Source organism: Ambystoma mexicanum, chromosome 14 (assembly GCF_040938575.1).
Source record: "Ambystoma mexicanum isolate Mex_15411 chromosome 14, UKY_AmexF1_1, whole genome shotgun sequence".
NCBI lineage: Eukaryota > Metazoa > Chordata > Amphibia > Caudata > Ambystomatidae > Ambystoma > Ambystoma mexicanum.
Genome location: NC_090940.1, coordinates 39,607,580 through 39,623,483, shown reverse-complemented (window position 1 = coordinate 39,623,483; position 15,904 = coordinate 39,607,580). Strand labels below are relative to the sequence as shown.

General features: G+C 47.9%; 1 protein-coding gene across 7 annotated transcripts in view; it reads right to left on the bottom strand.

The window, feature by feature from the left end:
- The window catches only part of HECTD1 (HECT domain E3 ubiquitin protein ligase 1), a 1,011,111-nt gene that overhangs the window by 556,378 nt on the left and 438,829 nt on the right, over positions 1-15,904 (bottom strand). For all 7 annotated transcript variants that reach the window (XM_069638480.1, XM_069638479.1, XM_069638478.1 and 4 more), the window contains 2 exons: positions 6,308-6,442; positions 5,710-5,856 (listed from right to left, as the gene is read on the bottom strand). In XM_069638480.1, the coding sequence (XP_069494581.1) occupies positions 5,710-5,856; positions 6,308-6,442 (282 nt within the window). The remainder of the gene's footprint in view (positions 1-5,709; positions 5,857-6,307; positions 6,443-15,904) is intronic.

The window sequence follows — 15,904 nt, the reverse complement described above, 5'->3', positions numbered from 1 at the left end:
CTGTGCATAGACTAGCGAGCAGTACCCGGAGTTGGAGGTGGGTTGTGAGAAGGAACAGCAGAAAAAAGATGTCTTAGTACTGCTTGCCCCACCTGAGAATCAGACCTAGAATGAGTGTCTAGGCAATAGTGTTTTGTAAAGGTGTGTACAGAACTCCAGGTTGCCGCTTTGCAAATGGACTCTAGGGGAACATTTGCAATGAATGCTATGGATGCCCCAGTGCCTCGAGTAGAATGTGCTCTAGGCTTGAAGGGCAGTTCTCTCTTTGCAAGAGTGTAACATAGTGTGATGCATTTGACAATCCACCTTGATATTGCTGATTTAGAGACAGGGTCCCCTTCTCTACCAGCTGCCACTGAAACAAACAATTGTTTAGTTTTCTTCAGTGGGTTGGTTCTATCCATGTAGAACATGACTGCCCTGCACACATCTAGTGTGTGAAGGCTTCTTTCGGCCATGTTAGTAGGTCCCTGGAAGAACGTGGGTAGTTCGATTGACTGGTTCACATGGAACTTCGAAATAAATTTCGGCGCAAATCTGGGATGAGTGCGCAGAACTACCTTATCTTTGTGGACTGTAACAAAGGGGTCGAAGACCGAGAGGGCCTGTAGTTCGCTAACTCTTCTATTAGAAGTGATAGCTACTAGAAAGGCTGTCTTGTAAGTCAGGTCTTTCAGACTAGCTTTATGCATAGGCTCAAAAGGGGGTCCCATGAGCCTAGTTAAAACTACATTTAGATCCCACCCAGGGGCTGGGTGAGTGGGGGAATAAATTCTTTTAACCCCTTCCATAAAGGCTTTAATCACAGGTACTTTCCACCTTGACACCTTTTGCTGTGACGTGGTGTAGGCTGACAACGCCGCTAGGTGAACCTTTAAGGAATTGAAGACTAACCCAGAGTCCAACAGATGGGTTAGATATAACACAATGTGTGAAGGCGAGCAATCGGTGCGATTGACACCTTTGGAACTGCACCAGATGACAAAACGTTTCCATTTGCTGGCATAGCAATAACGTGTGTTAGGCTTTCTTACCTCCCTCAGTACGTCCATGCATCTTTGAGGGAGTTGCAGATGTCCAAACTCTATGACCTCAGGAGCCAGGCTGCTAAGTTCAGAGTTTGTGGGCATGGGTGCAGAGTCTCCCCCCTGTCCTGAGACAACATGTTGTACAGGCAGGGCAGCTTGACTGGTGGGGAGAGGGACATTTCCATCAGGTGCGCAAACCAGGGTTGGCGGGCCCACATGGAAGCCACCAGAATCATGGTGACTGGTTCCTGGTGCATCTTGTGTACTATCTTGTTCAGAAGGGGAGTCGGGGGAGGGGTGGGGGGGGGGGGGGGGGGGAGTGTAAACAAATTTCCCCGACCAAGTTATCCAGAGACCATTCCCCTTGGATCGGTTCTGGGGGTACCTGGAGGCGTAATCTGGGCATTGGGCGATCTCCTGAGTAGCGAACAGATTGATCTCTGGAAACCCCGCATTCTGCGAAGACGTTGGATACAATGTCTTCGTGCAGATGCCATTCGTATTCTTCTGGCAGAGGAAAATCTCTGCAGAGTACGTCTGCCAGAAGATTGAGTTCCCCTGGAACATGTTGGGATATCAGAAACATCTTGTGTTTGAGAGCCCACATCCAGATGTTTTGGGACAGCTTGGATAGCCCTGGAGAGTGAGTGCCCCCCTGTTTGTTCAGGTAATACATTGCTGTTGTGCTGTCGGTTAAGACCAGCACTGTCTTCCCTTGCAGTTGCTCCTGAAAGGCTTTCAATGCTTTGAACACTGCCAGTAGCTCCAGTAGGTTTATATGGTTGGACGCTACCCGAGGGGACCACACTCCGTGCGCTGTCTTTTGAAGCAGGTGAGGCCCCCACCCTGTGAGAGATGCGTCTGTCGTGAGAGTGGCTTCCACTGCAGGGGTGGTGAAGGTTTTCCCCTTCAAGAGGTTCTCCCTCGACCACCACTGCAGAGAGAGAACGAGGGCTGGCGAGACAACTAACAGATCTTCCCATTGTCCGCTGGCCTGACACCACTGGCTGTTGAGCCACTCTTGCATGGGACGCATGCGCAGCCGCACGTGGGGGACCAAGTATATGCATGACACCATCATTCCTAGCAAAAGCATAGCTTTGCGTACCGTCGCCTCCCGACTGGCTACATACTGAGGAAGTTGAGAGAGCATGTTCTGAACCCTCTCGCTGGAAGGGAAGGCTAGACCGTCTTCCGTACGAATTGGAGCCCCCAGGAACTGTTTTACTTAGCTGGGGACTAAGCTGGATTTCTTTTCGTTGAAAGAAAATCCCAGGCTGAACAGTAGGTCTACTGTCTTTTGGGTGTTCGAAAAACACACGTCGAACGAGTCCCCCATGATGAGCCAATCGTCGGGGTCAGGGTAAACTGGAACTGAAAGTCTGTGCAGGTGTGCTGCTGCCACTGCCAGGACCTTGGTAAACACCCTTGGCGCCGAGGCTATGCCGAATGGGAGTACCTTGAACTGGCAGTGTTTGTCCTGAATCACAAATCTTAGGAATTGTCTGTGCGCTGGCAGCATTGAAATATGAAAGTATGCATCTTTCATATCCAATGTTGTCATGAAGTCCCCTTGTTTTAGCAATGGGATCACCTCTTGCAGTCTTACCATGCGAAACCTCTGGGGCTTTATGAACTTGTTCGCTGGGCGCAGGTCTAGAACAAGACGCATGGTGAGATCCTTTTTGGGTACAAGGAAGTATATTGAATAGATACCCTTGTTTACCTGAAGAATCGGGACGGCTTGGACCAGGATCTGCAGATGTTCCGGTGAAAGGCGTCGATGTTTCGGCGGTCTGAACTATGGGCGTCGGGCAAATTCCACTCAGTAACCGTGGGCAACCGTCTTTAATAGTCACTGGTCTGAAGTTATCCCCTCCCTTGCCTTAAGGAAAGATGCTAATCGCCCCCGACCGGGGAGACATGGGAGGGGACCTGAACTTGGTGGTCATTTCTGACCCGAGGTTGACGCACCTCTGGAATTGGAGCCTCTGCCTCTATTCTTTCCGCACTTCTGACCCCTCTAGGGGTAGTAAGTGAGGCTTGCAGCCGGTTGACTTGAGTTGAAGTTGCCCGTGCCGAAATTATTTTGAGCGGCACGGGCTTGTCCTCGAAAGGACCGCCGAGAATTGCTGCCCCTCTGTGAAGAGGGTTTTTGGGAAATCTGGTGCAGCGACTTAATAGTCTTGTGCTCCTTCTTGGCTTAACGGGGATTAAACCGACAATTCGGTAAGATAAACAATGTCTCATGAAGAGTTCCGCTATAGGGCGACCAGTTATCTGGGCAGAAAAAAACAATCTGAGGGACCTCGGCGCGTGAGGGATTTTGGGTACTACACACGTCACGATAGGGATAGTGTTTCAGACACGCCTATGCCGACGTCCCCTTTCGGTCCCCCAAAAGACAAGATGCAATACTCCGCGGTTACCACTGGATGTCGGACCATGTGCACAGCATGTGATTCTAAGCAGATTAACAAGCATCAGAAATTAGAAGACAGCGATCATCTGAGTAACGCGATCCTGTGGAGGCGTGCAGCTTATATATTAGAAGACAGCGATTTTCAATATTGCGCGATCCTGTGGAGGCGAGTGACATAAGGTAGCTTGTGCGCGCGAACAAAATATTTCAGCAGTGTTCTCTAAAAATGCGCATGTATATTGAAGTGTTCTACAATTTTATAAATAAATCCAATACCAAGACAATAGGACTACTAGTGAACTCAGCAAACTAATGGCAATTTAAAAATCTAGCAGAAAAATCAATTGATTTAATAGATGTCAATTAGATGTCCTCAGCAAGTTTTCAAAAGCATTCAATACAAGTTCAAGTGTTCAATTACTGAAGATTCTTCACTACATTGAGTATCCAGATAGTTAATGGGGAGTTTGAAGTCAAAGAATTCAGCAGACAAAAGCAATTTAAAAATAAAGATTAATTCTTTCAAGAGTCTCTAAGTAAAGAAACAGACTGCCAGGTAACAGAGGGTTCTGGGAAAGTACATATTGAAAATGGTTACGTAGTTTTCAATTTAGAATTTAATTATTGCTATATCATTTGCAGGTATCCAGAGTTCCAAGGTGCCAAGCAGTTGAGGACTCCAGTGTTATCCTGGCCGTTTGTTATTTTCTCCAAATCCCCTTTTCCCCCACTCTGGTCAATTCAATAATTGTTCAATTGATTGTTGGATATACTGGTTTGAGGGACTAGGTGGGCTATTCATCTGCTCCTGGAGGAGATCAGCGCTGGGACCTGATACCATGTTTTTCAAGATGGTGCCTTAACCCCCTTTGTTTAAACAGGTCAAGTTTCTTTTTTGCAATTTTTTTTGGAAAGGTCCTTCTAGAGTTTGTCTCTGCGCACCAAACCAGGTTTGGTCCCTTTGTTTCTATGCCTTTGGCGGGCTTCAGGACTGAAGACCGCCTCTGGCGCCTGAGTGTCTGGGGTGGGCAGGAAGTGAGGGAGGTGCCCGAAACTCCCTGTGCTTAGTCTCCTAGGAGACCCAAATGAACTCTGGTGTGATTGGCTGGCTGTCCAGCAAGGACAGCCACCCTGCTGGGTGAAAGGCAGCTGGGCTGGAATGAATGGGAAAAAACTCTTTAAAAGCGAAGTCTCTTGGACTGGAAAGCAGAGTTGACCACTGGAACCAAAGAACCGAAGACTAGCTGGAAGAGGACGGCTGCTGCAACTCCTGGACCGTTGGTTTGCTCAGTGAAGCCCTGGTGCAAGTCCGAATTGCCAATTTCATCTCGACAGAGAAGCCCCTTCAAGGACGACTTCTTCCTTTGAGTTGGTGGGACCAATCAACTCGTAAACCACCTGGATACCAGTCTCTGAGCTGGTTAGGTTTAACTAGGGGGAAGGACACCAGCTTGTGTGCTTGACTATAGCTACTCGAACTGAAGTAACTCCATTTTGTCAGCGTTTCACGACGATCCCGTTCAGTGCCGGAGTCCCCCAGCGTCCTCCCTCTTGTGCCCACGACAGACGCAGGAACAGTGAGATCTGCAGGAACTGCCAGGAACCAACGTCTTCAGCTGCATCTTTTCTTCATATTAAAGTACTGCACCAACCAGATTGAGAGAACGGATCTCTCGCAGTGAAAGTTCATGGAACTTTCCCAACTTGCAGGCCTAATCAGCTTGTGACCCAAAATAGGATTCTTTTTTGTACAAACTACTGAGAACTTTGGAAAAGACTTTACCGTTTACTAATGGAACTGCTGTTTCCTATCCAAGACACTAGCCCATTGACTTTGGCCTAGGCCTATTGAACTGAATCAAGTCCTCTAGTGAACTGGAACTATTTGCACTACCCAAGAAAGTATTTGTGATCTATTCTATTAACTTGTGCATTTTACTCCCATTTAAAGTAACTGAATTGCCATTTTGCTCCTATTTCAAGGGAGCCTAATTTACTCAGAAACTTATTGGTTCAGTACTGAAGTGTGTTTGTGTATAATATTAAGTTGCCTCCTTCTAGTGAATGTTTTCTAAATGACTAATAAATTAATAAGTGTTTTACCAAGAAACCGTGAGTGTAAGTGTCCACTTGAACCACTGTGATTGTAAGACCTCTGTATAACATCCTTGTATCTTGAGATGAGCCTGGCTGCTCAGCTCGCTACCGAAAACTGTAGTACTGCATTCAATTCTGCCTAACAGCGGTATGCACACTTACGTTGTTTAAAGCTGTGAGAAGGGCTTGCACCAGCCCACTGCTGCACATTTCATAAGGGGATATGGTATTTTCATCCTTCAGTAGAACAATAAGGTTCTCTAAAGCAGTCTTCATCAGATCTCTCCAGGTGTTCTCTCCTTCAATGCACTGCAGGATAAAAAGGAGTTCAGGACAAAAGGTGTGAATATTCACAGGAAGATGGAAAACCTAAAAGGAAATAGGGATGTGTCTAATAGGAACACGACTATGTGCTGACAGTATGGGTGACAGGGAGAGCGATTTGGACTGGCCAATAATAAAGCACTACATTCTCGAGTAACTCAAAAGAGAAACTGAAAAGTGTCCAGAAGGCAATCACTGTAAAGGAGAGCACCAAGGTAAATGAGAACAAGGACATCTACTCTGGAAAGGGCAATAGTAAATGGGCACATGGTGGATTCTGGGGGAGCCAATAGAAAAATCAGTTCTCTTTGTACAACCAGTGCGGCAGGGCAGTGGTGAAAGAGCTATAATGCTCTCTGGATAATAGTGCGTGAAAGCAAAGGAAAGATTAGCATGTCAAACACCCAAGGACGGAGGAGGCATGCAGCACACTTGCCTGGCGGTTGGTATGGAGTTCCCAGGCAGACTCCAGCTGTGTGGCAATGTTCCTCAACGTCACCACCACACCCCGAGGCATGCTCTCCACTGCCTTGAAGTGGTCGTCATACAGGTCTCGCGCTGTGGCCCTCACCTACGGACGATAAGGAAAACTCAGCCAAAATGTGTAAAGAAGAGGAAAAGTCTCACAAGGAAGAGCAACTACAGCACTTGCCATGGCTGGTTACAATCTCGGGCAATGACCGACTTTTCCCACATACATAAGCTATCCAAATGCCCCTTCACATCTACACCCATTTCACATCATATTAACACAATGTTCCATAATGATGTGGAAGATACGAATTGTTGGAGGCCGGTGGGGAGACGCTAAACATTTTGTATGGTTTAATTTTTTATAAAAAATATTTTGTTTACATGCAACCTACAGCATAAACACATAATCTTACAATATAGACAATAACAATGTTAAAAAGAAATTACCCAAATATGAAAGCAACCGACAAATCGAATCATCAAGACTCATTTGTCACCTTTGCAGACTTAATACATCTAATAAAAACCTAGTCAATGCTGATAAGCCACCTGAACACCTCTAATGCAATGTTCCAAGAATAATAAAGTTACTCACCGTAGTGACTACCTTACTCCTAAATCCATAGTCCCCTTTCCTCCATACTTTTGGGACATTATGTACTGTGGGACGGGACCGGAGCACTTTTTGTAAAAAAAGCGTCAAATTGAAAAATGTGTCCTTTTTTTACACGGGGTATCGCACGCGGCCGTAACCCCGCCCTCCTTAAGTCCGCCCCGCGCCATCAGTCCTTTTCTATCGCCAGGTCTGAGACCATTTAATCAATAATAGATTATACTTATTAGAGGGGACGGTTGGCGGGCGTACAGAGGAAAGGGGACTATGGACTCGGGAGTACGGTAGTCACTATGGTGAGTAACTTTATTATACTCCTATGTCCCGTCCCCTTTCCTCCATACTTTTGAGAGATTACCAAGCACTCCTTACAGGATAACGGGTGGATGGAACTCCTTTAATGAAAGGTTTTTAAGAACAGCTTGCCTGAACTGAGCATCAGCCCTGGAGCTCAGGTCTAAGCAGTAATGCTTCACAAAGGCTGATGGGGAAACCCACGTGGCTGCCTTGGCAATGGTTTCCCATGAACATATTTTTCGAAGGCAGTAGCAGCTGCCTTGCCCCGCACAAGTTGGGCGTGAATTCCCTTTGGAGGTTGAAGGCCCTGAACGGAATACGCTTCAGAGATACAGGAAGCAATCCATCGGGAGATAGTTGCTTTTGAAGCCGGCTTTCCTTTCGGGTCTCCGAAGGTCACCAAGAGCTGGGAAGAGCTCTGAAGATTAGATATTCTGTCCAAATAAAACTTAAGGGCTCGCCTTACATCCAAATTATGAAGAACCCTCTCGACATCTGAAGCCGGTTCTGGGAAGAAAACTGTTAAGGAAATAGACTGGTTCAGATGAACATCAGATACCACCTTTGGAAGGAAAGAGGGATTGGTCCGGAGGACAACCTTATCCTTGTGAAAGGTGAGGAATGGATGTTCTACTGACAAGGCCTGAAGCTCGCTTACACGCCTTGTCGAAGTTACCGCAATCAAAAAGGCCATTTTCCATGAAAGGAATTTCAAGTCTGCCATAGCCGTGGGTTCAAAGGGTTTATGACCTAAAGCAGTAAGGGCCACATTCAGACCCCACTTAGGATGCGGGATGCGCACAGGTGGATACAGATCCAACAGACCAGCAAAGTGCCTTTTAATGATAGGGTTTGTCAAAGAAAAAGAGCAAGAGTCAGTGGACAGGTAGGTGGCAAAAGCCGACAAATAAGTCCTACAAGACAAAACATGCATGCCTGAAGCTGGCAGATGAGAAATGAAAGACAGCACTGCGTCGATAGCAGCTTCTCTGGGGTCCAGCTTTTTTGCTAAACACCAGTGACAGAAACAGAGCCATTTGCTCCTATACAGAGACCTGGTCGAAGGTTTTCTAGCCGCTTGGATAATGCGCATATTATCCGTGGACAAATTGAAACTCTCTAAAGATTTGAACTAAGGCACCAGACCGCCAACCTGAATGATTGTGGGGAGAGGTGCCACAACTTCTGATCGCTCTGGTGAAGCAGGTCGGGAATCGGCGGAAGCATGATCGATGAGCAGACTGACAGATGCTGAAGCTCCGAAAACCAGAATCTGGCTGGCCACCACGGGTCTATGAACAGGAAAGTGCAATTCGACGGGTTCCTGAGCTTGAATAGCGCCCGGTGAATCAGAGGAAGAGGCGGGAAGACGTAGGCCTTCATGTTGTGCCACAGAATCTTGAGAGCATCCCCCAAGGAAGAGGCTTCCAGCCCGTTCCTGGAAGCATTAAGAGGAAGTTTCCTGTTCAATGACGTCGCAAGGAGGTCCACTTCTGGAGTGCGCCAATGGCGAAAAAGTTCAGAGAAAATCTGTGTTCAGCTCCCACTCGTAGCTGACCACCGCTCGCCGGCTGAGAGAGTGCCGTTACATTCAGCTGGCCCGGAATGTGTACAGTCAACAGCCAAACACTGGGAAGAATGGCCCATTCCCAAATCTGAATGGCTAGATCTACATGGGGAGGTGACTTGGTACCCCCTGCTTGTTGACGTAAAAGATGGATACCGCATTATCCATGCGGATGCGGAGCACCTTGTTCACATTCCCTGGCGTGAAAGCTTTTGAGCGCCAGGAAAATCGCCAGAAGTTCCAGATAATGTATGTGAAATTGTCTGTCCAGCGACGACCACAGGTCGAAAACCTGAAGATGCCCCATCGTCGCGCCCCACACGATAAGGCATGAGTAGTCGTAATCGTCACCTGAGGGGAGGGCTCCTGAAAGGGCGCACCCACCGACAGATTGCTGGAAGAAGACCACCAAAGGAGATCTGTCATGTAGGGTGGAACCGAGATAATTTTGTTGTCGGATCCACTGCCTGGAGCCAGGAGCTCCGAAGAGCCAACTGCGTAAGTCGCATCTTGAGACGCGCCACGGGAAGAGCAAGCATGCACGAGGCCATGAGGCCCAGAGGCCTCGAACCACCAAGCGGACATGCTCTCCGACTGAAAGAAGACTTGACATGTGGTTAACAGATCCGCCATCCGGTCCACCATCAAGTACACCCTGCAGTCGATCGTGCGCGAACGAAAACCCAGGAATATCAGGTCCTGAGAGGTCGTTATGGAGAATTTCCGCCAGTTCACAGACAGCCCAAGACTGAACAGGAGCTGAAGGAGAGACTGAAGATTGCTTGAGGCTTTCACCGGACAGGGACTGCACAGAAGTCAGTCGTCCAAATATGGATAAACATGAATACCCTCCAAAATGCCACAATGACTGACATCTTTGTGAGGACACGCGGCGCAGAGCTGAGACCAAAAGGGAGCACTCAAAACTGATGGTGCTCCTCTCTCAAGGAGAACCGCAGATCAGGCTCCAGATCAGGCTATGCATATAAGCATCCTTAAGGTCCACAACGCTGAGCCAGTCGCCCTTTTGAAGAGAGGACTTTATTTGGCTGGGCGTAATCATCTTGAATTTCTCTTGGGGAAGAGAAATGTTGAACTGGGAAAGGTCTAGAATGAAGCGCACGCCAGCCTGGTTGGGTTTTGGCACCGTAAACAGACGAGAGTAGAAGCCCTCCCCTCGTTCCACTAGGTGAAAGGGTTCTATAGCCCTGAGATCTAGAAGCTTCTGGACCTCGGCTCTGAGGGAGGGTGTCCCCGACTGCTGAAAGGGAGGATTGAAGGGTGGGGATGGGGCAAGCGGAAGCCCACCCGAGCGATAGACAAAACCCACCGGTCGTCGGTGACGGTTTGCCACGACTCCAGATGAGACGAGATTCTTCCTCCCACCGGAGTCTCGTGCAAGCGCCAAAAAATTTTGAAGATTTTTCGGCATAGAGACTACCTGTCCCTGAAGAAGAGGCTGACTACCGAGAGAAAAAACGGCCATGTGGCTGCCTCCGGCAGGAGTTACCCGGCGGAGGATGAGTCCTGCGTGACCTGCGATCTTAGAACCCTCTAAAGCCTGAAGAGGATTGAGATAGGGACCCCAGATCTCTGACCTTTGACTGGGGCCTTCATGAGCAGTGACAGAGAATTGGCAGTTTGCGTGCTCGCCTTAGTGAGCTTGTCATCCGTTGAAGAGTGAAAACTCTTTGCCATCAAAAGGCAGGTTCAGAACTTTATCTTGGACCTCCTTTGAAAACTGTTGCATGAAGTCAAGCCTGACGAGAGGTGTCCACCCCCAGCATGAGGCCAAGAGCCGAGGTGTCAACATGATGCTCAGCAACTGCCAGTATATCCTGCGCCAACACTCTAGCGTCTGACAAGCCACCCTTTAAAGTCTTCTAACCTGTCAACAGGAATGAACTCCTTGAAATTAGCCAAATCTCTACAGAGTTTCATATTCGCTGCCGCAAGCAATTTGCCATCCTTGGACAGAACTTGAGTTGCAGCTGCAGAAGTCGCAGAGGCCGGCTTGGATTGCAGAGTGGCAGCCGTTACCACTGTCAAGGATGGAAGCGGGCATGATGCCAAGGCTACTTCCTCAGAGGTGTGAAGCCTTTAACTGGCATCAATTCTTTTATGTGCAGCCTGGTGTGGAGTTTATCCCAGACCTTGCGGGCCGCAGCGAGGATGTCCCTCTGAAGGAACAGGCCAGTCCGCTCCTGTGGAGATAAGGTCAGCGCCCCGAAAGCACCCCTTCCTGCCCAGCGGGTGCCTCAGGCACTGGTATGTCAAAGAGTGACACGTCCAGTACCCGGTCGTGAAATGGTCGTACAGAGCGGGGCTAGTCCTCACTGTCCTGATCTGCCAAAGGGTCGTCTAGAGCATCCAGATCCCCGACTGCGACGCGACAGGCGTCAGATTGACATTACGCTCTGCTGAAGACTTCTCCACCTTTAACAAGGGAGGCAGAGGCGGAAGAGCCGGAGGAGGGCCGGGCGGCAGAGAAGGTGCTACCGCTGGGGCAACAGGTCCAATGACAGGAAATGTCGTGGCAGGCAACGGAGTCTGAAGGCAGATTTCCCTAAAGAGGCCCTTAAAGTACTCCCTCATGGTATCAGAGTTCATTAGACTAAGAAATTTCCCAAAAAAGGCATCCTCTGCCGAGGCCTTATGCGCCGGAGCGTACAGAGGCCTATCATGAGGAACATAACCCCACAAAGAGAGGAGGGCTGCCAAGAGGGCCTGCCACCAACCGGGTCTACATAGACCAATTGGGCAGATGTAGGCGGAAGAGAGACCAAATGTAGTAGTGGCATCCGAGCACGGCAGTCATAGGAAGGGCGGAGCGGAGTCACACCGTCAGGTGGATATGGTTGTCCACCAAAAAGAAGGTTCCCAGCACCCGTCGACGATAGCGTGGTTGTGAGGGAAGAATCCAAACTGGCCACCGTACACCAGGCAGGAACGCCAGCCATTTTGTGAACATCTGAGGAGAACTGTGTCACATGTGTAAACGAGGCAGTTGACTCCACAAATTGGAAACATTTTAGCCTTGACACAAGGATCCTCGGCAGAGCCGGTATTATGGGGCCTTGGATGTTTACTGGACATCCTGTCCCTTGAATTATCCTCCAAAGGAGGAACCTCGTCAACGCTGGTAACAGAGGAGTTACAGTCGACGACCTCTCCCTGTGCCCCCTTAACAGAACCGGTGCCTCCGCGAGCGCGGGAAAGTTGAGGAATCCACCTCACAGACGAGACCTTTACATGCCTCTCAGTTCTGTTGGTACACACGTTAGCCTCATTAAGAGGCACCTCGGAACAGAGTACGGTCTTAATAGCTCGCTCGAGAGGGGCCTCGAACCGTGGTTCAGTACAGAAAAAATCAAGAGGCCTCAGGGTGCACCCCGGTGTCTGTGGGGGAAGCTCCAGACAAGGAGACCTCGGCGCGAACTCCGGTACCCAACGCCTCAGCACGACTATGCTGGCTATTCGCACCTGATCGGTGAACCTCGGATCGTGATCTGGTTTAGGCAGGCCCCTCGCGGAAACCCTCAGAGAAAACCCTGGTACGCCTATTAGGTAGCTTTTGAAGCCCCTCCCGGACCTGGAGGACCCCGGGAAAGAGCCCCCCAGCCGGGGTGCTCTGAAAAGTAAAGAACTCTCTTCTTTCCGTCAATGAAGAGTTGGAAATGCGATGGAGGAACCTTCTGGAAGATTTTCTTCCACCTACGAAGACGACGTTGAAGTGCCCGGACCGAAAGGGAGTCGCAGAAGAAACACTAGTACCAACGGTGATCCGGTCCCAAACACTCAAGCAGAGAGAATGGGGATCCGCCGTAGCGAAGCGACGCTCGCAAGAAGAACAAGTGGCAAATCCCAGATGCTCCAGCATAGACGGAGGACTACGCAACCGCAGAACCGAAACAGGAGAGAAGGACAACGGGAAAGAAAAAAGGTCTTCTCGGTGATGCTAGTACATCCAGCCCCGACCGCGCAGAGAAAAGGACTGAAGGGCAATGCGCGGGGCAGAGCTAAGGAGGGCAGGGTTACGGCTGTGTGCGGTACCACACGTAAAAAGGGAAGGACACATTTTTCAATTTGATGCATTTTTACAAAAAGTGCTCCGGTCCCGTCCCACAGGACGGAATGTCCCAAAAGTATGGAGGAAAGGGGACGGCACGTAAGAGTACAACAGTTTAATATATTTTATGTACAACATTTTAACAATAGTTACTACTTTTCTCAACATAATGTATTCAATAACCCAATCCATTACATCCAAAACACATGAATTGACTTCTCAACAAGTTATCTGGATAATAATGTAGGGCATTAGACTAACATGCTTCAGAAAGAAGCACACAAAGGCTATCTTCCTTTTCACTAATTCATCAAAGTTGTTATTCCAGTCACATTACATCAGTTCAGGATTGTTAGGGTTCCACTGAGGGTGGGGTTATCAAGTCACATGCGCTGCATTAATGGCAGCTGCAATGGCGGTTACGAGAAGGAGCACCAGTGAACAGAAACATTTCCAGAGTGGCTGTGCAGCAACAATACAATTACACCCTCAACGCAACGCCCCAGCCAACCACGGAAATAAGTAACCATGAAACAGGATCTTAGCGATGCTAAACTTAATCTTGGGAGCAGTGTTTTGTTCTACCATATACCGTTTTTACGATTTTGCTCTAAGATTTCCAACTCTACTGTGACGTTTGCGGTTACGTTGGTACAGGCCTTTGTTTCAGCTTATTTTCTCCTGTGGATGCTCCCATTTGAATTGAGTTGTAAGATTGGACTCTTTGGTCCTTTCCCTGATATAGTTGGGAGGAGACTGCAACACTGGACTTTGCAGGACGTCCACATTCTTGGAATGATTTTACTATATTATCGCGCCATTTTGGTCAGTGTCCAGTAGAAGGTCTTACTTCTTTAGCCTTTTTTTTTTCTTTTTCTTTTTTTTTTCTTTAAGGGTAAGGTTTCTTGACCCTCAGATTTGGTATTCTGTTTTTTTGTTTCATCTGCTTTCATCTTTTTCCATACTTGAGTAAGGTAAGGAATACAGGATACGGAAGAGGAGTGCATATTTCTTGGAAGGATGTTGAAGTAAGAGAAGGACACAGGTGGCATTATTTTGGCTATAAACTTTTGTTTCGGAAAATGAAGAGAAAACCCAAGCTTTCCCTATCTTCCAAGAGGAATTTCAATGCCTCAACCAAAACACTTCGGACACTGTCAGGACGTCTGGGAAAATAAAAAGTCCACCGTCCTGTGTCAGAAACCTATTTCCTTCCCTTACACTTATAGCTAAACTTATAGCTAAACTAAAATGGTGAGTCTTCTTGGTGCAGAATTACGGCTCCCTTCTTCTGGACAGCGGACTATGGTTCCAGTGAAGCAAAGCAAGGGACTATTTCCTGAGGGAATGACTATTCCCCAGGTCACCAATCCTTTTCCAAGGTGAAGACAAAGTTCCACTAAAAAGTCTTAAAGAGCACTAAAAGTTCTTGGTTACACCCAAAGTTCAAAGTCCCAAAACATCAGCATTCCTTATTGCCCATGATTACTGACTTCACTGTTGGATCCCTGGAGAGTGTTTGCCCTCACCAGGCGTTCTGCTTCCATCCAAGGCGGTATGAGACTCTTCCCATGGATCTGGTGCAGGCTTCCTTCTGTGTGGTGTGTATTGTGCAAAACCAGATGTGATCTCTTTCCAGCACCAGGGGGGTATGCCCTTTGTTAGGACAGTTTTCTGAATTCCAACTAAAGGTTTAGTAAAACCATGTTCGGGAGAATTCTCATAAAAGTGCTAATTCCCTTCACCTTAGAGACCCCCAGCAACGTTGCTGGATTTCTGAGGACTTGATCTTTTTACCTGGAGAGTGTGTAAGCCTTTTTTCCCCACTTATGTATTTTGATGTGCGTTTTACTCTTGTGTTCTTTGATTATGGGGTTTTAGATAACTCCTTAGGCATCATCTTTTCATGTGTGTCACAGCACCCTCAGTGCAGTGACACAGGGCAGCCTTTGAGGCTATCCCAAGGTTTAAACACCTTCTCTGGGATAAACTACTGTTTCCCAGAGAAAGTAAAGTTAAGACATGCATTACTTACCGTAAAAGCATTTCTGATGATTGTATCTGCTTAGATTGACATGCTGTCCATATGGTCTGACATCCAGTGGTAACCGCGGAGTATTGCATCTCGTCTTTCGGGGACCGAAAGGGGACGTCTGCATAGGCGTGTCTGTTAGACTATCCCCATCGTGACGTGTGTAGTACCCAAAATCCCTCATGCGCCGAGGTCCCTCAGATTGCATTTTTTCTGCCATGAGGGAGCCCAAGGCTGTAGTGAGTGAGTACATAAAGAGAGAAAGTAGTAAGATGTCTATGTTCCTTCCACCCCGAGCGGGGAGGCAGGGAGGGCGCATGTGAATCTAAGCAGATACAATCATCAGAAATGCTTTTACGGTAAGTAATGCATGTCTTCTGATGCTTGTTAATTTGCTTAGAATCACATGCTGTGTATAGACTAGCGAGCAGTACCCAGAGTTGGAGATGGGTTATGAGAAGGAACTGTAGTGAAAAGATGTCTTAGTACTGCTTGTCCCACCTGGGAATCAGATCTAGAATGGGCATCTAGACAATAGTGTTTTGTAAATGTGTGTACAGAACTCCAGGATGCCGCTTTGCAAATAAAACACTAGGGGAAGGAACATTTGCAATGAAGGCTATGGATGCCCAAGTGCCTCGAGTGCGCTCTAGGCTTGAAGGGCAGTTCTCTCTTAAGAGTGATGCACTGGACAATCCATGTAGAGATAGTGGAGTTGGAGACCGCATCTCCTTCTCTTCCTGACGCCAATGAGACAAAGAACTGATTAGTCTTTCTTAGTGGACAAGTTCTTTCCATATAAAACATGACTGCCCTGCACAGATCGAGTGTGTGTAGGCTCTTCTCCCCCAAGTTTGAAGGATTTTGAAAGAACGTTGGTAGTTCTATAGACTGGTTGACGTGAAACTTTGAAATGAATTTCGGCACAAACCTAGGGTGTGCGCGTAGAACCACCTTATCTTTGTGAACTGTTACAAAGGG